Source organism: Pipistrellus kuhlii, unplaced genomic scaffold (assembly GCF_014108245.1).
Source record: "Pipistrellus kuhlii isolate mPipKuh1 unplaced genomic scaffold, mPipKuh1.p scaffold_m20_p_8, whole genome shotgun sequence".
NCBI lineage: Eukaryota > Metazoa > Chordata > Mammalia > Chiroptera > Vespertilionidae > Pipistrellus > Pipistrellus kuhlii.
The window spans coordinates 70,678,178-70,701,011 of NW_023425584.1; the positions used below are offsets into that span (position 1 = coordinate 70,678,178).

Consider the following 22,834-nt stretch of genomic DNA (forward strand, 5'->3'; position numbering starts at 1 on the left):
GCTGGGACCCGCCAACATGGCGGCGACGGCGGCGGTGGCGGCGCTGGCGAGGCTCGCGACGGCCTGCCTCCTCCTCGCGGCCCAGGTGAGGGCTGTGCCCGTCCCGCTGGTCCCGCTGGATGCGGTGACCCAGTCTCTGGGGACCCTGCCGCGCGCAGATCCGCCCGCCCCGGCCTGGGGGCGGCCTCGGGGACAGGCGTCCCCGCGCGGGCCGCTCTTGGGTCCCGGAGCCCCGCCGTGACCTTGCGGGCCTGTCCCCGGCCCGGCTCCCTTCTCCTCCTCGAAAGCCCTTTGCATCGTCGCTCGGTTACACGCGGGTCTGAAGTTTGGGGGACCTTCTCCCGCCCTCCGGCCCTGCTGGTCCATCCCGGGGTCCCCAACCGCCGCCACGGACGCTCCTGTCTGCCTTGGCCAGGTGGCTGCCCCTCTCCGACCTCAGTTTCCCCTTACGCGCGATGCCAGCGCTCGCCCTGGTGGTTGTGGTAAGCTGACCAGCGCGACACCTAGGCAGTGTCCGGGGAGCGGCCAGGAACCCTGGAGGGGGGTCGAATTTCCGTCTCAGTTTTACAACGTGACCTTGGGCCAGGGAGTTCCTTGCTTTGGGCTTCAGCTGCTCCTCTGCAAAAGGAGCAAAGGGTGTAGCGTGGTCTCAGCGAGATGGTGCTGCATGGGGTAATGAACCGCCGCACGGTACTTTGTCCCTTAACGTTAAGGGGCTCAGGCGCTAGAGAGGGACTGGCCACGAAGTGGCTGATGTACATTGTCAGGCGTGCATCTTTTATTTCCACATCCTCCCTTTCCTCTGGGTTCGGCAGCGCAGGCACTGGTTTCCCTAACAGCCCTACAAACAAGGTCATTAACCTTGGCTTGTTCACGTTACCCCACTGCCACCTCTCCTGTAGCTCAGGGCGGGTGGCTGACGGCCTCCCATGGCCACTTTTGCCCCCCACAGTCTCGGTCCATTCCTAACACAGCAGTAATGATGGCTTTCAAAGTGTGTTAGCCTCTGATCTGGCGTCTCTCCCTTCCCAGCTCTAGTTAATTGAAGCACTCTGCTCTTTGTTCTTTTTGTTTGTTTTTGTATTTTATTTATTTATTTATTTATTTATTTATTTATTTTCCTTGGACCACCCTGGTCATCCTTTCAGTCTCGGCTTAACTGTACCTTCCCCAAATGCTTTAGGATACCCCCTCCCACCTGTTTGCCAGCCCCTTGTCCTCCTGCCTGTTTAATTACCAGTTTGAGCTCTGAGCAGTGTGAGGGCCGGGTTTAGGCTCTCCGGATATTTTGAATGAGGGCCAAGCGAGAGGGCTATGAAGAATCCTGGGAACACCATGAAGGAAGTGTGGCTCAGTTTGCCTGGGAAGACTTTTCAGAAGCAGTGGCCTGAGCGGTGTTTGCCAGGTCTTGAAGGCTGAGGGAGGATGGGACAGGTGGTGGGCATGGCAGGAGCCAGGTGGAGGGATGAGAGCTGATGACTTATTCGTGGACAGGGAGGGCTCTGCTGTGGTTGCTGTGTAGGGTAGTCTGATGCTTGCACCCCGAGAAAGATGTCAGCGTAAAGGAGTTCCTTCAGGTGCACCTGAAGCCAGGCTGGGGTTCCCCCCTAAACTGGAGGGCAGGGGTAGGGCCAGCAGTGGGAGCAGCTCTAGGCAGAGGGTAAAGGGCAGGCCTTGCATGTGACCTCCCTAGGCTGGGGCCCGGGGGTCAGGCTGGGCATGTCAGAGCCAGGCGGTTGAAGGTCGTGGTGTTGGGCCTTTGGACTTATCTAGGCAGGCTGAGGAGTTTGAACTTTATCCTGAGGAGAGAGAATCAGGAGAATGCTGGAGAGAGTGAAGAGCACCGCTGGGACTGCTCTTCCCAGAGCAGAACCCTGTTGGAAACACGCCCTGAGCTGACGCAGCGCCCCTCCTTGGCTGGGTGTGGCTCTTTATGGCTCCTCCAGCACCCTAGCTCTCCCCTGGGTGGGAGGGGGTGGGGTGCTTGCTGACGCCCTACACTCACTGCTTCCACTTTGTGACCCAGAGAGGGGTTTGACTTTCCCTAATAGACCCACCTTTCTCAGTTGCTGTGGGATTTGTACAGAAAGACCAGATGGAGGCTCTTACTCATCAGGTCTTAACTAACTGGCCTGCACCTGTCCTCCCTACCGCTCCTCCACCTGCTTCCTTGGCCCTCCTGCACCTGTGCTCCCTCCACCTGTCCCCGTCCCTTCTCACACTGTCCTATACCTAAACCTCTCTTTCCAAGCATCTGGGTTCTTATTTCCCGGCTCTCAGAACTCACCACATCTTCCGAGAAAGGAAGACTGCCCCAGCCTGGGCCCATTAGTCTCTCAAAGCCCCTGGTATGGATGCTTTCACAGTAATCCTGAAGCATAGTGTCTCTGGGCGTCTGGACCTACTCTGATGTGATGTGTCAGAAGATTGCTTGTCCTCGGTAGCCTTGATTATTTCTGGTTCTCTAAGTTGGGATAGGCTGTGTTGGAACATGGGCACTTGTATCACTGGGCCCTTTTGAAGAACTTCTCCCAGTTCCTTTAACTCAAGAGGAAGAGGGAACTGTAATCACAGTGAAACCTGATCTCTCTGGCATTTGATACAAGCACAGGCTTAGTTGCTTAGTTGTACAGGTTGTGGGGAGGAAAGTCCATGCAGTGTGCTTGGGGGAGGGAATATATACATACACCCTATATATCTCCTATCTAATAAAAGAGTGATATGCAAATTAACCATCACTCTGCTACATCCACCAGCCACATCCACCAATCATGCCCACCAGCCAATCAGAGCGAGTATGCAAATTAACCCCAACCAAGATTGCGGCCACAGAGAGCAGGAGTGAGGCTTGGGTTTCCTTGGCAATGGAGGAAGCCAAGCTTTCCACACACCCTGGTGGGCCCAGGCCTCCACTCAGGGGTACAAAGTTTCAATTATAGAAGGTAAATAAATTCCAACAGAAATGGTGGCAGCCACTGAGCTGGAAGAGCAGGAGGCTAGGGTTGCCCTGAGTGATGGAAGAAACCAAGCTTCTGTAGCCCTGTGGCTCAGGCCTTCACTCCAGGCTACAAAGTTTCAATTGTAGAAGATAAATAAACCCCAGACACCAGGGTCTCCACTTGGGTTGCCAGGGGGTGTGGCCGGCCTACAAACCATCACAGGCCCCTTGCTCAGGCTGCCCCCGCCCCAAAGGAACCCTCACCCTTATCCGGGACACCCTTCAGGGCAAACCAGCTGGCCCCCACAATGCACCAGGCCTCTGTCCTATCTGATAAAAGACTAATATGCAGATTGACCATCACTCCAATACAATAAGATGGCTGCCCCCACGTGGTCAAAGATCTTGCTCTCATGTGAATACAAGATGGCCATCACAAAATGGCCAGCAGGGGAGGGCATTTGGGAGGGCCCAGGCCTGCAAGGAAGGGCAGTTGTGGGTGATCAGGCAAGCAGGGGAGGGCAGTTGGGAGGCACCAGGCCTGCAAGGGAGGGCAGTAGGGGCTGATCAACCCTGCAGGGGAGGGCAGTTAGGGCTGACCAGGCCGGCAGAGGAGGGAAGTTAGGGGCAAAAAGGCTGGCAGGGGAGCAGTTAGATATCAATCAGGCTGGCAGGGGAGTGGTTAGGGGGTGATCACGCTGGCAGGCAGAAGCGGTTAGGGGCAATCAGGAAGGCAGGTAGGTGAGCAGTTGGGAGCCAGCAGTCCTGGATTGTGAGAGGATCCGACTGCCTGTTTAGACCTGATCCCACCAGGATCGGGTCTAAATGGTCAGTTGGACATCTCTTGAGGGGGCCCAGATTGGAGAGGGTGCAGACTGGGCTGAGGGACACTGCCCTCCATGCACGAACTTCGTGCATTGGGCCTCGTGTGTGTGTGTGTGTGTGTGTGTGTGTGTGTGTGTGTGTTTCAGAGAGGAAGGGAGAGGGAGGGAGAGAAACATCTATGATGAGAGAGAATCATTGATCGGCTACCTCCTTCACACTCTCTACTGGGGATCGAGCTCACAATCCAGGAATTGAACCATGACCAGGTTCATAGGTTAGCTAGCGCTCAATCACTAAGCCACACCAGATGGGCTTAAATGGCTTTTAAAAAAAGAACCAGTTTCTGTTCACTTCCATTTTACATAAATACCCATTTCATCATAGTCTGGCTCTCATGCATCAAGGTTCAGCAAACTTTCCAGAAAGGGCCAGAAAGGCATATTTTCAGCTTTGCAAGCAATTGCCCAACTCAGCAGTGGCAGCCGAGTATAGCCACAGGCCTTGCATACTGGCATAGGGTGGCTGTGTTCCAGTAAAACTTTATTTGCAAACACAGAAGGTGGGCTGTTTGTCTCTGTGGCAGACTGGGGAAACCAGGGGAGCATTCTCTGGCTCTGTCGAGGTTGAGGGACTGCTGCTCCCCATGTGGTCCCAGGGTGAGGAGGCGCCAGGGGCATATACCAGGTCCAGTATTTAGGGCACTCTTGGGGGCTCTCTGGTGGGAGAATCTGGAAGAGGCGTCTCCTAATTCTGCCTCTGGAGAAGGGAATGAGGCGACATGCGGTGAGTGTGGTTTCTCCGGGAACAGAGGCAGGAGTGGCAGGATGCTGCCTCAGGGAAGTGCTCTGAGACCGTGGGTTGAACTCCGGCAGTCCACCATCCTGCCCTTCCCTCCCAGAAAACTGGGTGCCCTGAAAGCATGGCACCATGCAAGCACTGCTTTGGCGTCAGCGCCTCACTCAGGGTGGCAAACGGAAGTGTCAGAGCCGGTGGGCCGACTGGAACAGTGACATTTGGGGGCTGTGGGAAGTGGGGCTTGCACCCAGTGCCTGGTGTCAGCCTTCAGATTTCAAGGTTGGGGCACCCTGGGCTTTCCTTCATGCTGCCACACTGCCAGGTGACCAGGCCAGCGTAGGAAGCTCGCAGAAGCCCCAGCTGTCTGAGACCTGGTGCTCCAGGCCTGGTGTTTCAGGATTCTTGGCCAAATCAGAGCCCCCTATCGTTCCCTCATGTTGGCAAAGCCGCGTCCACAGTGTGGGTTCTACTGTGCCAGGTGATGACTGTCCCCGTCATGTGTCCTTTATTGGGAGCATCTGCCACCTGTTTGTCTCTGAGGCAGACTTGGGACCCAGGGGTGCGTTCTCCGGCTCTGTCTGGAGGTGTTTGTAGCCCAAAGGGTGCGAGAGCTACAGAAGGGCAGGCCTAGGAGCCCGAAGCCTGCAGAGCTTGGTCAGGGTCCAGACAGCCTTTTCAGCTCCACAGCGCCCAGGGGCCAGGAGGGGCCAGGGCCTGTGGGTGTGGTGTGTGCCCCTGGCTGGGTGCTGACAGGCTGAGGTCACACCCAGGTCTCCCTAGGGAGACTTGTCCTTGTACTCGGTATCCCCCTCTTTTTCTCCAGCATGAGTTACTTCTGTGTGTGTCCTCTCTGTCCCAGCCTTCACAAGTGTCCTCCTTTAACTTGGACCCCATGTCATGGATGGTCCGGCCCCTGCCCTGAGCTCTTTGCCCCCTGCCCCATTGCTGCAGGTGGCCTGTGAGTATGGCATGGTTCACGTGGTCTCCGAGATGGGGGGCCCCAAAGGCAAGGATTACTGCATCCTCTACAACCCACAGTGGGCCCACCTACCGCACGACCTCAGCAAGGCGGTGAGTATTGGACTGGTGGCCCTCCTGGACCCCTTTCAGCTTGGGCTCCTGTCTGTCTTGCTGTCATCCCTCCACCCCTCTGCCCAGTGTCCAGAGAGGCCCTTGGAGAGACTGTCCCTGGCAGAGAGCCAGCTGGGGGAAAGAGCTTCGAAGGACCTCCGCTGGAAGGGGTGCCGTGGGGTCTGGTCACACTGGAGAGGCCTCTGGGCAGCCCTAACGGGCGTTAACCTCTCTGGTCGTGAATGAAAGGCATTGTTCGGAGTGCAGCCTAGAGATGCCTCTGGTGGAGGCACAGCCAGGCTTTCCTGTGCGGATGGGCTGGCTGCCAGAGGGCCCCAAGAGGAGCGACAGTGGGGGCGGGCAAGGGCTCTGCTCTTCTTGTAGGGACCCCTCTCCCTGGTCTGGCCTCCCTCCTCCATCAGAGGCCCTGGAGGATGCTCTGTGGGTGAGTTCTCACTGCAGAGGCTGGCGCTCCTGCCCCTTGTGTCCCATCCATAATGGATGCTAGAGGTGGATCTGGAGACGCAGGGAGGATTTCTGAGGGTTTGCTCTGAGCACACACCACCTGTCCCTCCTGTCTGCCTTGCGTTTGGTCGGTGTGTCTGCAGGGCCTGCCCACTCTCCACCTCTCATCCTTTCTTGGTACAAGGGCCTGGAGTCCAGGGGGACCTACGGGGAGGGGGCATCAGGATGGCGCTCACTGGGTGATCTGGATACTGAAGGCTCGGCATGGCTGGGCAGATTCCTCCTCGGTTCCCGTAAGGACTGGGGCCCACCCTAACACTTCCAGAACAGCTCCTATGAGCTCTGCCTTCCCCCAGTCTCTCTTGCAGCTGAGGGACTGGACGACTTCCATGCTCTGCTCTGCATCCGACCTCCCTGCCAAAGGCTTCAGCAACCAGATTCCACTGGTGGCTCGGGGGAACTGCACCTTCTACGACAAAGTGAGGCTGGCCCAGGGCAGCGGGGCACACGGGCTGCTCATCGTCAGCAAGGAGACCCTGGTACAGCTGCCTGGGCGCCTCCTGGAGGGCAAGGGTTGGAGGTGCCCTGAGGGGGCCGGGAGGAGCCCCTGGGCCCCAACCAAAGTGTGCATGGGTGCTGGCCAGGAACGGGCAGCCACAGCCAGGAGAGAGGAGTTTGGTTTGCTGACAGCTGTGGACTCAGGCCTTTGGACCCTCATCTTGGAGGGGGTTTATCCCGGAGCAGTCCTGTGAGTGGGAGGATACAGGGCCTCAAGGCGGAGCTCTGAGGGTGACTTTACGGGCCCACCTGCCGGCCTCCTCAGGCCCCAGCAGGGTGGCTTGGCTCCTGACCCCAAGGTTTGAGGGCAGGTTTTCCTCTCCTAGTGGGAGGTGCTGAGCCTGTAGTCCTCCCTCCTGGTGTGTCCCCTTCCTGTGCTGCACCTGATGACCCAGCACACACGAGGGAATCTTCCCCTCCCTTAGAGAGAGGGCCAGCTAGCTCTGTGGCCATGCCATCAGGAGGGGTTGGCTGTTGGTGCCATCCTGGGTGGGCCTTGGTCAGTCAGCAGATCTGCCTCCTCTGGACTCCCAGGTCCCCCCAGGAGGCAACAAGACACAGTATGAGGAGATCGGCATTCCCGTGGCCCTGCTCAGCTACAAAGACATGCTGGACATTTTTAAGGTAGGGGGTCCCTCCCCCTGAAGTCTGTTAGGCCCTGGGTCTGAGGAGGTCGTGGGCAGGGCCTGTGGCAAGGCCATTCTGTCTGGGCCTGCCCAGGGGTGGGTCTTGCCCACTGTGAGTCAGCCACATCGTGAGGGCAGCCTCCAGGGCCATCTGATGCCAGGAATGGAGACCAAGGCCCTGAGTGCCCTGTGCAGCTGGTTAGAGTGACCTGGGCCCAGGCTTGGCCAGCCTGGCCTCCCATACATGGAGAAGGAGCACCGCTCCCTCTGCCCAGGCTGTCTGACCCGAGGCCCCTGTTCATCTTTGATGTGGGGAGCTGGGTCTGGGGCAGGGTGAGCATCATTATATAAGTAAACAGGAATCTCCGTCTTTGTGAAACTTCCAGAAGTTCACAGTAAGCGCAGGCCTCACACCTCGCCCCGATGGGCCGCCTGATTAGCACAGGTGATGGGCGCCCTCATTCAAGCACGTGCACATCTGGGCTCCGGGCTGTGTTCCTGCACGCAGGGCTGCTGGCTGGTCTCCATGCACAGCTTGTTACGTCAGAGCTGATTGCTTTGGGGTCAGGAATGGTGGGAGAAGGCAGAGGGCAGGGGGCCTGGCCTTGAACTCTGATGTGTTCTCCGAGGCAGAATTTTGGCCGATCGGTGAGGGCAGCGTTGTATGCCCCGCACGAGCCCATGCTGGACTACAACATGGTCATCATCTTCATCATGGCCGTTGGCACCGTTGCCCTTGGGGGCTACTGGGCTGGGAGCCGCGACGTGAAGAAGTAGGTATCCTTCCTTTATGTGTGTGTGTGTGTGTGTGTGTGTGCACATGTGTGCACAGGTGTAACTGATGGGTGCCCCTAATGCTGGGAAGTGAAAATGTGAGAGTAACAGGACTGCTCAGAAGAGAGGTGTCCACACCCCCAGAGAGCCTTCTGGAATACAGTTGCTGTGAGTACCTGGGAGACCAGCCAAAGGCCCTCTGGGTCCTGCTCCCCGAGATTGTGCTCTGGCACTGGGATATGAGCCCAGGCCGTCCCCGCCCGGGGCGCACTCAGGAGACAGGTTCTGTGGGCAGTCTCAGCAGTGTTCAAGGGCATCTCACTGGGAGCCCACCTGCAGGAGCCTTGTCTGCGAGGACCCTGAGCTCCTGGGCAAGGATGTGAGGCCCAAGGGGCAGGTCTGGCTCTCCCGTTGGAGGGGCACTGTGGACACAGTGGGTCTGGGGAGGGCGGGCAGGCTAGCAGGTAAGCTGTCTGCCAGTCCTTCTCAGTCTCTGGCCCTTAATCCTTTGGCTGTGGCAGCTGGCCAGGCGTCCTCATGACCTGTGTTTCTCAAGAAGGTATATGAAGCACAAGCGGGATGACGAGCCTGAGAAGCAGGAGGACGAGGCTGTGGACGTGACGCCCGTCATGACCTGCGTCTTTGTGGTCATGTGCTGCTCCATGCTGGTGCTCCTGTACTACTTCTACGACCACCTGGGTGCGTCTCCGCGGGCGGAGGCTCCTCTGGAGAAGCCCAGTGGACAGGAGGGCGAGAAGAGGGCTTCCGGTGGTTTGTCCCCCCCTTCACCGGGTGAAGGTCACCCTGCCCAAGTGCACGAGTGCACGGGGCCCTCCTTGGGGGGTGCTGGGACCCCGCAGCCTGCCTGTCCCCTCACTGCCACCCTGCTCTGCAGTCTACGTGATCATTGGGATTTTCTGCCTGGCCTCCTCCTCGGGCCTCTACAGCTGCCTGTCGCCGCTGGTCCAGAGGCTGCCATTTGGTAAATGCAGGTGAGCTTCCTGAGGTGGCCTTTGCCCAGCCCCACTCAGCCCCTTGCCCCGGCTTTGTTCTTGAGGTCCTACACCCCAACCTCTCCTTGGCTGTCTCCATCCTCTGGCCCCCGAGGCTCCAAGTTCTGCTTCCATGATTCAAGGACCCCCCCCCCCCCCCACACACACACTCTTCCGTGGTCCTTGGCCAGGCTGGCACAGCACAGGCTGATGGCAGGTGCTCTCAGTGCTTGCTGGGTGCTCATGGGCCTTGGGAGCAGGACAGGATGGGGAGGTGAGTGGGCTTCTTCAGTCCTCCCGAGGCCTCTTCCCTCTCCCCACCTTCCCAGACAGGCCCAGTGGGGACACACGGGCGGAGTGGGATGACGTGGGGGCATGTGGGCACTGGCTGGGCAGAGTGCCTGGCAGGGCAGGGCAGGGCTGGGCCACCTGGCTGGATGCACTGGTGGTTCAGGCCTGGAGGCTCCCTGCTGCCAGAAGCCCAGTTTGGTTCTTAAGGGTAGATGGGCAGCTACTCAAGGGTTTAGACAAGGGGGACAGACCTTTTTTTAAAATTATATATGTATTTTATTGATTTTTTTACAGAGAGGAAGGGAGAGGGAGAGTTAGAAACATCAATGAGAGAGAAACATCAATCAGTTGCCTCTGCACACTCCCTACTGGGGATGTGCCCGCAACCAAGGTGCATGCCCTTGACCAGAATCGAACCCAGGACCCTTTAGTCTGCAGGCCGATGCTCTGTCCACTGAGCCAAACCAGTTAGGGCGGATGAGACTTTTAAGGCTGCCATACAAGGGTGAGAGGTGGGGACCTGGGATAGGCCGGGAGGTACGGTCTGAGCTGAGGGCTCCCGTGGGCTCTCCTGAGCTCCTGTGGGCTCTTGTGGGCAGGCTGGCTTGGAAACTGGCCAAGGGTTGCTCATCCTAAGTGCTGCCAACCCCCCCCCCCCCCTTTCCTCTGCTCTTGGGGACCTCAGGGGAATTGTGGGTAGGTTTACCAGAGAACGGGAAGTGGAGGAGGGCAGGGCCAGGTGGGCAGGGTGGGAGTGGCCCCTCTGAGAGCTGAGCCTGGAGGACAGCAGGAGTCCTGGGCTTGTTGGATTCGGACTTAAGGGGGCTGAGGGGCTTCCGGGTAGGAGTTGAGATGACCCTTCTGGGTGTTGGGTGGGAACAAGGGTGGAAGAGTCAGAGGTCATTTGGGGGGTGAGGGGCATGCTGCCCATGACAATTGCCCCCTTCTCCCTTGCCTGCCTCAGGGTCTGCAGCAGCAGCCTGCCCTACTTCCACAAGTGCCCTCAGGTCCGCATGCTGCTCCTGGCATTGTTCTGCGTGGGTGTCAGTGTGGTGTGGGCAGTCTTCCGGAATGAGGACCAGTGAGTACAGCCCCTGGGTCTTAGGGCCTAGGAGGCCCCCCCTCTTGAGGGCTGTCCTCAGATGCTCTGAGTGCTGGACTGCAGTCTTCCTGTACCTCCCCGGAGGCCATTTGGGGGCACCTGGAGCCAGTTCACCTCCTTGGTTATCAAAAGCCCTCCTTTCCGTCCCCTGGAAGCCGTGGCCGAGAGGCGTCCAGGTGTTGACCGGGCTCAGCTGACAGCTGCCCAGCCGTGGCTGCCCTGCTTGCCTCCTGCGTCTAGTTTCATTTGACTTGTCTGGGTGCCACATGAACAGTGATTGGATCTGGATATGAGGTGCTGCAAACCCTCTTGGCCTGGGCACCCCGAGCCGTGTTCTCCAGGATGGCCTCAACGGGGCCCCGGGCGGCGGGAGGGGACGCTGCCCCTGGCGCCACTTGTCCCCACTGCTCCCGAGGTGGTGCCCAGGGGTGTGCTCAGCCAGCAGCCTCACGATGGCTGGGGGAGGCTGGCTGGCTTCTCCGAGCACTTGCTCCCCCAAGCTCGGCCTCCCCTGCGAGGCAGCGCGCCTGCCCTGCGGCCTGGAGCCCGGGCTGCGCTAGGAGGACAGAGCAGGCCTGTTCCCGCCCAGCCCCCTCCTGCTATCGCTGACACCATCTGGCGCTCTCAGCTCTCAACGAGTCTTTCCCAAGGCAGTTAAATGTTCTTGGCGGCACCTCCTTTTGGAGCCATAACAGATTTAAGTGGCAGAAGGAAAATGGGAAAATATTTTGAGTCCTTTGTACACAAAGAGAACCTGAATTCTCACAGTTAAATCTAAGCCAAGACACTTCTCTGTCGTATAAAATTAGAACGGGCCGTGGTTCCTGCACCTCTGGGTGCATGCGGCCAGCATGTGCCCACCCACCACCTTCGAACTTGGTCTGAGGCCTCTGATGAGTGAGGTGGGCAGACAGAGCCCGGCCAAGGTGCAGGGCGAGGCAGGAAGGGGAGGACAGCCCAGGCAGGGCTGCAAGGTGGGGGATCTGCCACCCCCAAGGCCTCCGCGGTGAATGCCCTCTGGCCCCTCTGGCCCCCGTCAGGCTAGTTCTTTCTTAGAGCCGCCATGCGAGGCCTCCACAGCACAGATCTAACATGCAGGTCCAGGAGTGGCTGTGGGAGGCAGCGCCTGTGGTGTTGGGTTAATGCGGATGTTTGAGACGGGTCTTGCCTCTGCTGCTTGTTCCCACGGGACCGTTCGGGGGACTCCGATCTCATCCTCAGAGCCTGCCCCGCGGGTCTGAGCCCTCATTTCCCCCGGGGCTGGAAGGGTATGTAACCTGGCTGGGCACAGGTCCTCACCCATCCTGTGATCTGGGTACGAAAGCCACTGCTGTAGAGGGACAGAGGACCCAGCATTGTCTGTCTGTCTGGCCTCGTGGTGTCAGAGTGGAGGGTTCATTTATCCTCTGCCCTCTCATCCATCACTGCCCCCCCGTCCCAGCGAAGGGGGGTCTGTCCCCCAGGTTTTGGAACCCACATTGCTGCCTCTGGCAGTGCCTGAGCCTTCGAAACATGGCGAGGCCAGGCCCAGTGCGGGGCGTTTCAGACTCGGGGTGTGGGTAAGGTGTCTGAATAGGGAGGGACCGGAGAGGGAGTGGCTCTTGATGGAGCCTGTCCAGCAAATGCTGCTCTGCCCTGCAGGTGGGCCTGGATCCTTCAGGATGCGCTGGGCATCGCCTTCTGTCTCTACATGCTGAAAACCATCCGCCTCCCCACTTTCAAGGTGAGGATCCGGGGTGGGACCCGGGGAGCCCGAGTCCTGAGGGCCTTTTCTGTGTCAGCCCCATGCCGTGAGGGGCCAGACATGCCTGCCACGCAGCTCTGTCCTGGCCTCTGAGCTGGGCCTGAGGTTATTGTTTGCAAGGCCTGGCGGGAAAACTTAGAAACACATGGGGAAGGAAGGGGACCCACGGCTGACCCATCAGGAACCCGTCTCCCACCTGCTCACCCTTTCCCACGACCGGGGCCTGGACCGGGCCTCACGCTCCGCCCCGCCCGCCCTGCAGGGCGCTCTGGACGCTCCCTCGTCTCCTTTGCCCAAGGCCTGGGCAGGTGTTCAGACGCCCAAAAGGCTTCATCCAGGGGAATAGTCTGAGCCTTGTGAGGGGAATTGGGGTGTGGGGGTGTCTCTGCGTCTGTGCCAGGGGGGTCTGTGTGCTGGAGTGCTGGGCCGGCCCTCAGGACGTCTCTCCCCAGGCCTGCACGCTGCTGCTGATGGTGCTGTTCATCTACGACATCTTCTTTGTGTTCATCACGCCCTTCCTGACCAAGGTGGGAGCCCTGCCCCTGCCCCGCCCCGCCCCCGACACGTCGGAACCCCATGCCCACGCCACTCTGACGCGGCTCTCCTGTGCTAGAGCGGGAACAGTATCATGGTGGAAGTAGCGACCGGGCCTGCGGACTCCGCTACACGGGAGAAGGTGCGTTCAGACCCTGGTGGCTGGAGGGGGCTGTGGGCTTGGGCTGGTCTGCAGGTGTTGCCTCCTCTCCCCACAGCTGCCCATGGTCCTGAAGGTGCCCAGGCTGAACGCCTCGCCACTGGCCCTGTGTGACCGGCCCTTCTCCCTCCTGGGTTTTGGGGACATCCTGGTCCCAGGTATGGGGGCTGGACACGTGGGTGGGTCACCCGTCTGCCCTGAGGGCACCCAGGTGTCCTGGTAGTGTTGGGTTGGGGGCCGGCAGGTGGTGCGTGGTCGAGGTAGCCCCACTTCGGCCCTGGGGACAGCTCTGTTCTGTGGGTCATGACTACACAGCCGTGCCTGCCTGGGGCTGGCTGCCCAGGACAGAGTATGGCCTTGTCAGCCCACTGCGCCCCGAGGTGCACCCAGGCGGGACCTCCCTGCCCCTCCATGCTGTGAGGTGTGCACTGGCCCAGGCTCTCGGGTTGCAGCTCCACTCTGAGCCGGCAGGGTGGCCATCTGTGAGAGCAGTGATGGCTGCTGGGTGAGACCAGCACCGTGCCCGGCCTTCCCCGGCACGGGCTCCCCAGCTCCGGTGAGGACCGGCATGCTCTCTCCCCAGGGCTGCTCGTGGCGTACTGCCACCGGTTCGACATCCAGGTGCAGTCGTCCAGGGTCTACTTCGTGGCCTGCACCATCGGTAAGCACGGCCCTCGGACCCCATCCTTTCTCAGCGGCTCAGGGAGCTGGGGGGACGGGGCGGCGCAGCCTCTGCTCATGCAGTCCTTTTCCTCTTTTTTGTGATTATTGCAGTTTTTCTTTTCTTGTTTCTCCCTTTTTCTCTCTCTCCTTATTTCTCCCTTTTGTCTTTCTCTTTTTCTTGCTTGTTTCCTCCCTTCTCTTTCCCTCTCTCCCTCCATCCCTTCCTCTCTTTCATTGGTTTCTTTTATTACCAAAGCCAATGACACAGAAGTGATTTTTTCTCATTTTCTGTTGAGCCCTGATTGTTTTTAAAAATTTCCCAGCTAGCCTGGCCAGTTAAGAGTACCAGCCTGCGGACTGGATGGTCTCGAGTTCCATTCCAGTTGCAGGTTCAATCCCCAGCCCTGACTGGATGGAACTGGGGTGTGTGCAGGAAGCAACCAATCAATGTGTCTCACATTGATCTCTCCTCTCTCTCCTCTCCCCTCCTTTCCACACCCTCTCAAAATTAATGGGAAAATATTCTATGGTAAGGATTCAAAAAATCCTTTTTTTGGTCCCCACCCTGCCAGCTCTCGAGGAAGAGAAGTGCATCATACACTTTCTCTTGTACACACCTGCCTCCTCCTGCGGGAGAGCCAGCTGGTGTTCCCTTTTGTCATGGGCAGAGAACAGGCCTCGCAGCTTCTATGCCAGTGGAGAGACCTTGTGGATGGCACTATAACACAAGAGGGCACAGGCTGGCCCTCAGGCACATTTGGGGTCATTTCAGTTTGGTCCTGCCCACCCTGGTATGGGAACATTTCTCCCAGTTATCGTCCTCAGAACTGCTCTGTAAAGACACAGTGGATGGTTTTCCCCGTCTAAACCAGTGTGCCAGGAGGTCCCCGTAGTTCCGTCACTGGAGTCTAGATCGTACACAGCTGCCTGCCGTCTGCATCCTCCCAGCGTCGGCCTGTGAGGTCACTCAGGACACACGGGCGTCGGCATGGTTGCCTAGCACCCTCCCTAGGCGAGTGCACCCGGGAATGGAGGTGAGGTCAGGACAGGGCCCAGGTGGATGCCAACTCGGGCTCTGGGGGAAGCTTCCAGATAAAGGCTGCTTTTCTGGAAACTTGGTCCTTTGAAGCTATTCCAAGATCACTGCTGTGAGACTAGTCCAAGCGAGTCCTCGCGCCCGCTCTCAGTGCCCAGCGGTGGCTGTGTCATTCCAGCTGCCTCACTTTATTCTCTCTGCGTGTGTATGCATACATGGCCACAGTCATGCTCACGCACATGTAATGCAGGTTTATTCTGAGCTGTGAGCGAGCTGCAGACGTCACGCCCCTTCACCCTCCGTGCTTCACCAAAGGCTTTTCCGGGGTCATGATTAAGTTATCAGAGATTTGATTTCCTAATTCTGCGTGTATATTATTGTAATTAAAAATTATATCTCTAACTAAAAGCTTATAAAAACGAGATATTTGAGCATATTCACAACTCTTCAGCTGCTTCTGTGGTTCCAGATGCTCCCCACAGCTGCCACTGCTGAACAGAAAGTCCTGGGATTTCCTCATCTCCAGGCGCCCTCCCCTCCCCAATGTCCCCTCCCCTCCCCAGTGCCCCCTCCCCTCCCCAGTGCCCCTCTCCTCCCCAGTGCCCCCTCCTTTCCCCAATACCCCCTCCCCTCCTCAGTGCCCCTCCCCTCCCCAGTGCCCCTCCCCTCCCCAGTGCCCCTCTCCTCCCCAGTGCCCCCTCCTTTCCCCAATACCCCCTCCCCTCCTCAGTGCCCCCTCCCCTCCCCAGTGCCCCCTCCCCTCCCCAGTGCCCCCTCCCTTCCCCCAGAACCCCCTCTCCTCCCCAATCCCCCCTCCCCCATGTCCTGTCTTCTCTCTAGCCTCTCAGCTACTCCAGTCTTCTTCTTGAAACCTGATTCTTATCTTGCCTGTCCCCTCAGGACTGGGTGGGCCATATGTCCTGGAAGATGTCAGAAGGTTCCATTAACTTCTGGAAGTACCCAAATGTCATTGGCTTGTCCCTGTGTCACGTCTGGTACCCAGTGCTCCCAGCATCCCTTCGAGGGGGAGGGGGTGTGGCCTTGGGGACCACTGGCCCAGGTAACACTGCTTGTCTCTGTCCCTCCAGCCTATGGCATCGGCCTCCTGGTAACATTCATGGCCCTGGCCCTCATGCAGCGTGGCCAGCCAGCCCTCCTCTACCTGGTGCCCTGCACGCTCATCACCAGCGGCGCCCTGGCCCTGTGGCGCGGGGAGCTGGGCATGTTCTGGACGGGCAGTGGCTTTGCGGTGAATACCAGTTTGCTATGACTGTCTGCGAGAAATAATAACCCATAAGCCTTAACTAGAATTAAAGTTGAGTAAAGCCTCCAGTTTTACAACTAAACCCTGCAGCCCCTCCTGTGTTGGTGTCTCCCCATTTCCAGAAGATTGTGATTTGGGTGTTGTGTCCATGTTGCTGGTGGCTCAGCCATCCCCGTGGAGGGGATAATGTGTGGCCGCCATGCCAGCCGTGACTGGAAGGTGCTGGTCCCACAGCACAGTAGCACCCACTTGCGTGGGTACTGGCTTTCACCATGGAGAACCCAGTGTTAGGCTCGGGGGGTGACTGGAGCCCCTCTGCCAGGGCCAGCGCTGTCACAGCTCGGGCTCTGGGCTCTGCAGGGGTCCTGACATTCAGGCCCAGCCATGAGGAGTGACAGCAGGGAGAGTGCCGGCCAGCCTTCCTCGCCTGTAGGTCAGCCAGCACACTGCCCAAAGGAGGGGTATCCGTGGGGCTTCCCCACTGAGGGTGACACGGCACACCAGCACGGTTGAGTGTGGTGTTGCCCAGAAAGGACCGGGGCTCCAGGTCCGACACTGACCCGCCTGGAGCCAGACCCCTTCCCAGGCCGTTGGGGAGGGCCTCCTGGTTCTCAAAGGGTCTCAGTGCCCCCACAGAACTGCTGAGCTGGCACTAGAAGGTTCAGGCGAGGGGAACAAGCCAGTGGCCAGTCAGGTTTCTGCGCCAGGTCCCCCTCCTTGCGGCCTGCATGCTGGGAATAGAGAGGGGAACGTCTGGTCCATGGGCTGTACAGGGCTGTGACATCATTTGGTCTGGCCCTGCCACGGCATTGGGGTGAGTTAACTAAGTATGTGACTAACCGTGGCAGGCCAGTTTTTAAGTTGATAATTTTTTGTGGCCCGTGAATTATGTTATAAATTTCCAAATGGCCCTGGGCAGAACAAAGGTTCCCCATCCTCGGCCGAGAGCCTGACCCTCTGGGCACAGTGACTCCTGCCTCCTCCCCTGAGGCCCCGCTGGCCTCGCCCACACCTCACCACTGGCTCTCTCCTCTTCCAGAAGGATCTACCTCAGCCTCCTTGGGTGCCAGCCTCGGCCGAAGGCCCACGGCCTCTGAAAGACTCCGAGGTTGTGTTTCCCAAGCAGCCTCCGGGAGAAGCACAGGCCAAGCCCACACTGCCCAAGGAGCAGCCTCGGGAGCAGGCTGATCCCCAGGATGTGGCCGGTGTGTCCACCCAGGAACCCGGGAGCCCTGCCGGCCACACCCCTGAGCCTCCAGGCCTGCCAGGCACCTCAGCCTAGAGGACAGCGCAGCCTCGGCCCTCGCCGCCCTCCAAGACTGGACCTGCCATTCCCCCAACTCGGTGCTCTGGTCTGGCCGACGCTCACATCTCTGCCTCCTCAAGCCCAGCCACACCTGGACCTCGGCCCTGCTCCCCGCTCACGTGGCCACCGCAGCCCCTTGGACCGCCGAGGTCCCCACCCCGCGTTCCCAGCCCCACGTTCTTCTAGTCGGAGTCTCGGGGGAACCCCTGCCGCTGATGGCTGCACACCTGCCACATTCGGTGCTCACACCATGCTGCTGCTCCCTCAGGTGCCCCTGGGGGCCCTGTCCTGGGCGGAGGGGAGTGGTCTGCCCCCAAGGCCATGGCTTTCCTTCTGCAGCGCAGCTGTTCCGATGCGAGAGCCTGGCCTGGAGGTGTGGACTCAGCCCTCGGCCCCGCTGGCACGGGGTCTGCACCCTCCTCTGGACAGGGTGGGGAGCCGGGCTAAGAGCTGCCAGCAAAGTGGTGGTAAATGGACGGGGGCTCTTGGTCTGAGCCTGACCCTGGTTCCTTCGTCAGCCTGGGAGTCTGCAGCCTGCGCTCCGTCCAACCCCTCCATGTCTTAACAAACAGCCACGACTTTCCAAAATTCCAGAGGTGTTGCCTCTCTTGGACTGCCCTTCCTGGAGGCAGGATGGCACCAGGCCAGGTGGCCAGGTCCTTGGGGTCCACAGGGCCCGACACCCTAGGGCCCTTAACAGCCAGCTCTGTCCTTGGTGTCAGCTCCGCTCAGCACAGGGGCTGGGCTTCCCGTTCCACATCCCGGGCATCTGCACGCTCTTGACTGCATTCCAGCACACGCCTCCCTGGCCTCCAGCTGCAGCGCGAGCAAGGCGAGTGTCTGCGAGGAGCTTCTGGAACGTGGGGGAATATTCTGGAACTGGCATTTTGTTTTCTACCTCTGAACCTCATGACGCCGCGGTGGAGCTGGCCCAGGGGCCCCTTCCTGGCACCCTCCACCCACCATCGTGTTGCATGTGTCACCACCACTCGGAATGGAGGTGCCCTGGGGCTACCGACTGCCAGGACTCTGTGGTCCTCGGACCTTGCCCCTCCCTGTCCGTCCACGCAACCTCCAGACTCATGTTCAGAAGGTTTTCCATCGGAGTGACGTGAAGGCACAGACCTTCCAGCCATGTGGTCCCTCCTGCGTCTTGTAGACCATGGGAACGGGCCAAACCACAATCCACTCCAAAAATACCAGCGCCAGTCAGACTGGCAGATCATCTTTGTTAGCCACGCTTCTCAAGGGAGAACTTTTATTCCTCAGAAAACAAGATGTCTTCCACCTGTTTCCCTGCGTTTCTCCTGGGAGGGAGAGCAGCTGACTGACTTTTGGCCCCACGGGAACTCCTCGGGGCGGGACCTGGATGTAGCCTGGGCAGAGGACCACGAGGACCCTGTCTGACCCTCAGCCTGCACCTTAATCTAAGCCATTTTGTACATCGGTGTCAAAGATGGGAATCTCTTTCGTTGTGGAAATTAGACAAATGTCACAGGATTTGAAGGCGATGTTAGTTCCTACAATTTTTGTTTGCAGTTTTGGCCTTGCTTCTATTCAAATCTTATAATTAAACAGCTTTTGATATGTAGGACTTGATCTTGACCTTTTCTGAGGTGCAGTGAGCTGGAGGAGCCTGGCACCCCACTGGGCACACGGTGGGGCTTGGGGGGCGCGGGGGGGCCGTCCTGCATTGTCACCTGCTTATAGGTGTCGGGCAAATGGTCAGGCTGGTGTGAAGCCGGGCTTTTGCTGCAGTGCCTCTCATGGGGGGAGGGGGGGTCGTCATGCGTTTCAGAGTTGAAGGAAGTCTGTTCCCATGTCTTGGATACTGTTAGCTCATTCACGGCTACCTCAGAAACCGGAAGATCGCCGATCGTGGGGCTGCAGACCTGCCATAAAGGTCAGTGGCGAATGTTTGGGACTTTTCAGGCCACACAGCTTCTGTCACAGCGAGTCAGCTCTGCCGCTGTGGCTGGGAGCATCAGACAACGTGGGCAGACGGGGTGACTGTGGCCAAAACTGTTGGTGGACACTGAAATGCGAGTTCCATGAGTTTCCACGGATCAGGAAACATGCTTTTTTTCCTGTGCAGACAGGCAGGGCCAGATTGGGTGACCCGCTCCAGAGCGAATTTACATTGGGTTGGGGATGGCAGCGCCCTTATATGCAGTCACAGGTGGGAGGCCTTGGTGAGTTTGAGGGCTGAGCTGGTGGGCTTGGGACGCAGGTGTGCGATCAGACGTCCTCGGGACGGTTTCAGTTTCTTGGATGGTCTGACTCCTGGAGTCCAGCCAGCTTTCTCTCCTGGCCTGTGTCTCCCGAGGCGGGGAGCTTACACGTGGCCCTTGAGGATGACTATATCGCCCTACAGTCCTAACAGTCTTCCGGGCGGGGGGCATGGTGTCCCGGGGGGAATACGCAGTCCATGTTGGAAGGGAGAGGAGCTGGGCTGCCTCGTGGCCCCGCCAGGTGCATCCGAAGAGCTGAAGCCATTGCTCCGGCCAGGCGGTGAGGAACACCTGGAGAACACCAACAGAGGAGCGGCCCCCAAACTCCCGAGCCGCCCTCCTCACTGCTGCCGGCGGGCATCCAGAGAGGGAAGGCTGAGAAACCAACCCGCCTCGGCGCCTGGCCCACAGGCCTGGGGAGACATTGGGGAAAGGGAGGAATCTGAACAAAGCGTGCTGGTTCACAGGGTGTGCACATTGGTTTGTTGATGTCTCACGGTGATGTAAGATGCCAGTAAAGGGGGAAACTGAGTGCCAGGTACTTAGAAACCCTAGTACTACCTTCATGGCTTTTCTGTAAACCCAAAACTGTTCTAAAAGCAAATTTATTTTTTAAAAAAATAGTGTACTTATTCACACAGGGCACCTGTTCCCACGCTCTCTGAGCATCTGCTTCTGCAGATCCCTGCGCCCCTCCCCTGCCCAAGCCCCGACCACCTGCCCAAGCCCTGCCCTCCACCTGAAGCAGCCCAGCCGACGGCCCCCAGCCCCTGGCTCCCAGGCACCGGGTGCCCCCCCCCCCCCCCGCTGGAGCGTCACCTGGGCCACAGCGTCCTCTGGAGGAACTGAGAACTGAGAGAGGCGGAAGGGGTTCACCTGCGCTGGGGAAGGGGCGCAGTTGGGGCGGGCAGGGGAGGTATGGGGAGGGGGTGAGCGCCCCTAGCCGGTGGCTCCCGGAGCCCAGGTCCCGCCCCCAGTCCAGGCCCAGCTCCCAACCCAGACGCTCCCTGAGCCTGAGCCGCCCCTGCACAGGTGCCGCCCCCTCCGCCCAGGTGCCACCCGGCTCCGGCTCAGCCCGCGGTGCCCCCGCCCCGCCCGGCTCCCTGAGGTCCGCGGGCTGCGCAGCGGCGCTGGACGCGGCGCAGAGCGCGGTGAGTCCGGGACCAGGAGCGGGTGGGGGGTGGGGGGAGGTCCTGAAATGGGCAGAGAGGCCCCTCTCTGGGCCTCCGTTCCCCGGGCGTCGCGCTGTGTGGACGTGGCTCCGTAGATGCTGTGTGACCAGGTCGGTGTGAGTGAGGCTGTGCGGACAGGCGGACTGGCTGTGCGCGCAGAGGCTGTGCAGTCCCCTCTGGGGGGTACATCCCACCCGCGGTGCACACTGTGGGCAGGAGGCCCCAGGACTCCCACCCCCGCTGCCGGTTTCCTGGCCTTTCTGTGAGTTAGTGTGACTAAAACCAAGGTGGTCCTCAGCCCGGGGTCCGGGGGCGGGGGTGGCCGGCGGGCAGGGCTGCAGAGCTCAGACGGACAAAGATGGGTAAAGACCCACGTGTGTTTGATAAGGGGCCGCTCTGCTTCTCTGCCTCCCCATCTCAGTGTCTTAGCTGCCGGGAGTGAATAAGATGACAAGGATTTGGGGTAACAGTTTGGGGAGCGTGTGGTTATGAACTGGGGTGGAGGTGTTTGCTGGGGGGTTAGTGACACCACACACACAGGAGGGCCGCTCTCGCCACACATTTCCTGACGCTCTCCAAGTTCTCGTGGTCTCACTGGAAATGTTTGTATTTCCCACGACGTGGCTGAGGATGGCCCAGTCCTCAGCCCCTTCCCCATCCTTCAGGGGTCAAGGCCAGGCTCCGGGACCCCCTACGGGAAGGCCTGGGTGTTGGGAGGGCCAGAGGTTTGGGGAACGTGTTTTCACCCCCCGATCCCCCCGGCCCCGTTCGTGTTCGGTGTGAACCAGGCACAAGGGACGCCGCCTTTGGTGCATCGTGACTCTGGGTGGCCCCCACAGCACCTCTGCCTGTGCCCCCGGGTGCTGATCCTGCAGACCCAGAGCCCACCCACCTCCTGCAGCCCTGGCCAGGGGCTGCGTGTGTGTGACCCTGTGTGGTTGTGCCATGTGTGTGACCACACGTGTGACTGCATGTGGTCATGATTGTGTGTGGTTGTGCCATTACATGTCTAGGGTTGTATACGATCGTGTGTGCCTGTGTGGTTACATGTGTGAGGTTGCATGTGATTGTGTGTGGTCATGATTATGTGTGGTTGCATCTTTGGGTGTGTGTTGTGTGTCTGTGTAACTGCATGGTTGTGCATGCAGTGATAGTGTGTGATTGTGTATGCTTGTGTAATCACATGTGATCATGTGGTTGTGTCATTGTATGTGGTTGTATGTGATTATGTGTTTTTGTGTGTCTGTATAACTAAGTTTGTGGGGTACAGTTGGGTATGTGATTGCGTGAGGTGGAGTGTGTGGCTACATGTGTATGAACTCCCCCTTGCAAGTTTCCTCTGGAAAATGGGACCAGAGTCACTGCCTCTGACACGAATGTAACAGCCATGTAACCTGAGTCCGTGTTGCAGTGGGCAGCCCTCTTGTCCCAGCAAACAACAGTCCAGACGTATGTCCATGCCCTCATGCAGTGGATGCGAGTGGGTGGGCCCGAAGCCCTCCCGCTGTGTGTGTGTGTGTGTGTGTGTGTGTGTGTGTGTGTGGTGGTCAGAGTTGTCTCTGCAGAATTCCAAAGGCACAGGGTGCAAAACATGTGGCTTGCAGTGTAGATAGAGCATGCTGGGCGGCCTTTTGTCAAGGCTGGGACTTTGCCGGGAGCAGCCTGCTGCGGAAGGGTCTGCTCCTGTTCCCGCAGCCGCCCATTCAGGTGGGGAGCGGTGGCGGGAGGGACTGCAGAGTGAGTGCTTAGAGGCAGGTGTGCCCCTGGCCATGGCAGGTGAGTCCTGTTAGTCTGGAGGAGGCTGGGACGGAAGCAGCGGGCCTGGGTCTGGGCTGCTGTCCTCTTCCTTTGGGAGAGGAGGGGGAGAGGGACAGGCGGGGAGAGGGTGTGTGTGATGGAGCCGTGTGGATGCCACTGTCTCTTCATGGCTGAGTTGCCTCAACCTGGACAGCAGCATCCTGGGGGCCGTGATAGAGAAGTCACTAGCAAAATGGGAGGAATTTCTGGAATTGTAGGAATTGTGTGCATTTAAGAGAGGGAGAAGGACTGAAAGAGACAGAGAGAGGCAGAGTCAGAGACAGAAACAGAGGTAGAGGGGCAGAGAGATAGACAGACAGACAAAGAGATAAAAAGCCAGAGATAGAAAGAGACAGAGAGATAGAGGCAGACATAGACAGACAGGGAGAAGCAAGCGATAGATATAGAGGAACAGAGGCAGAGACAAGACAGAAAGACAGAAAGAAGCAAAGAGAGAAAGAGAAGCAGAGAGAAACATACATAGAGACAG

General features: G+C 59.0%; 1 protein-coding gene across 8 annotated transcripts; it reads left to right on the plus strand.

Moving 5' to 3' along the window:
• The first annotated feature begins 1 nt into the window (after position 1).
• On the plus strand, positions 2-18,735 carry SPPL2B (signal peptide peptidase like 2B). 8 transcript variants are annotated; one of them, XM_036424153.2, is made up of 15 exons: positions 2-85; positions 5,510-5,629; positions 6,451-6,633; positions 7,187-7,276; positions 7,912-8,051; positions 8,609-8,751; positions 8,948-9,044; positions 10,300-10,416; positions 12,079-12,160; positions 12,634-12,708; positions 12,795-12,857; positions 12,934-13,033; positions 13,459-13,536; positions 15,663-15,823; positions 16,878-18,735. In XM_036424153.2, the coding sequence occupies exons 1-15, from the start codon at positions 17-19 to the stop codon at positions 17,118-17,120; spliced, it is 1,761 nt and encodes a 586-aa protein (XP_036280046.1). In that variant the 5' UTR covers positions 2-16; the 3' UTR covers positions 17,121-18,735. The 8 variants fall into 8 exon arrangements, with proteins under 8 accessions (XP_036280046.1, XP_036280048.1, XP_036280047.1 ...); XM_036424155.2 differs by having other exon boundaries at positions 16,881-18,735; XM_036424154.2 differs by having other exon boundaries at positions 8,612-8,751.
• The last annotated feature ends 4,099 nt before the right edge of the window (positions 18,736-22,834 follow it).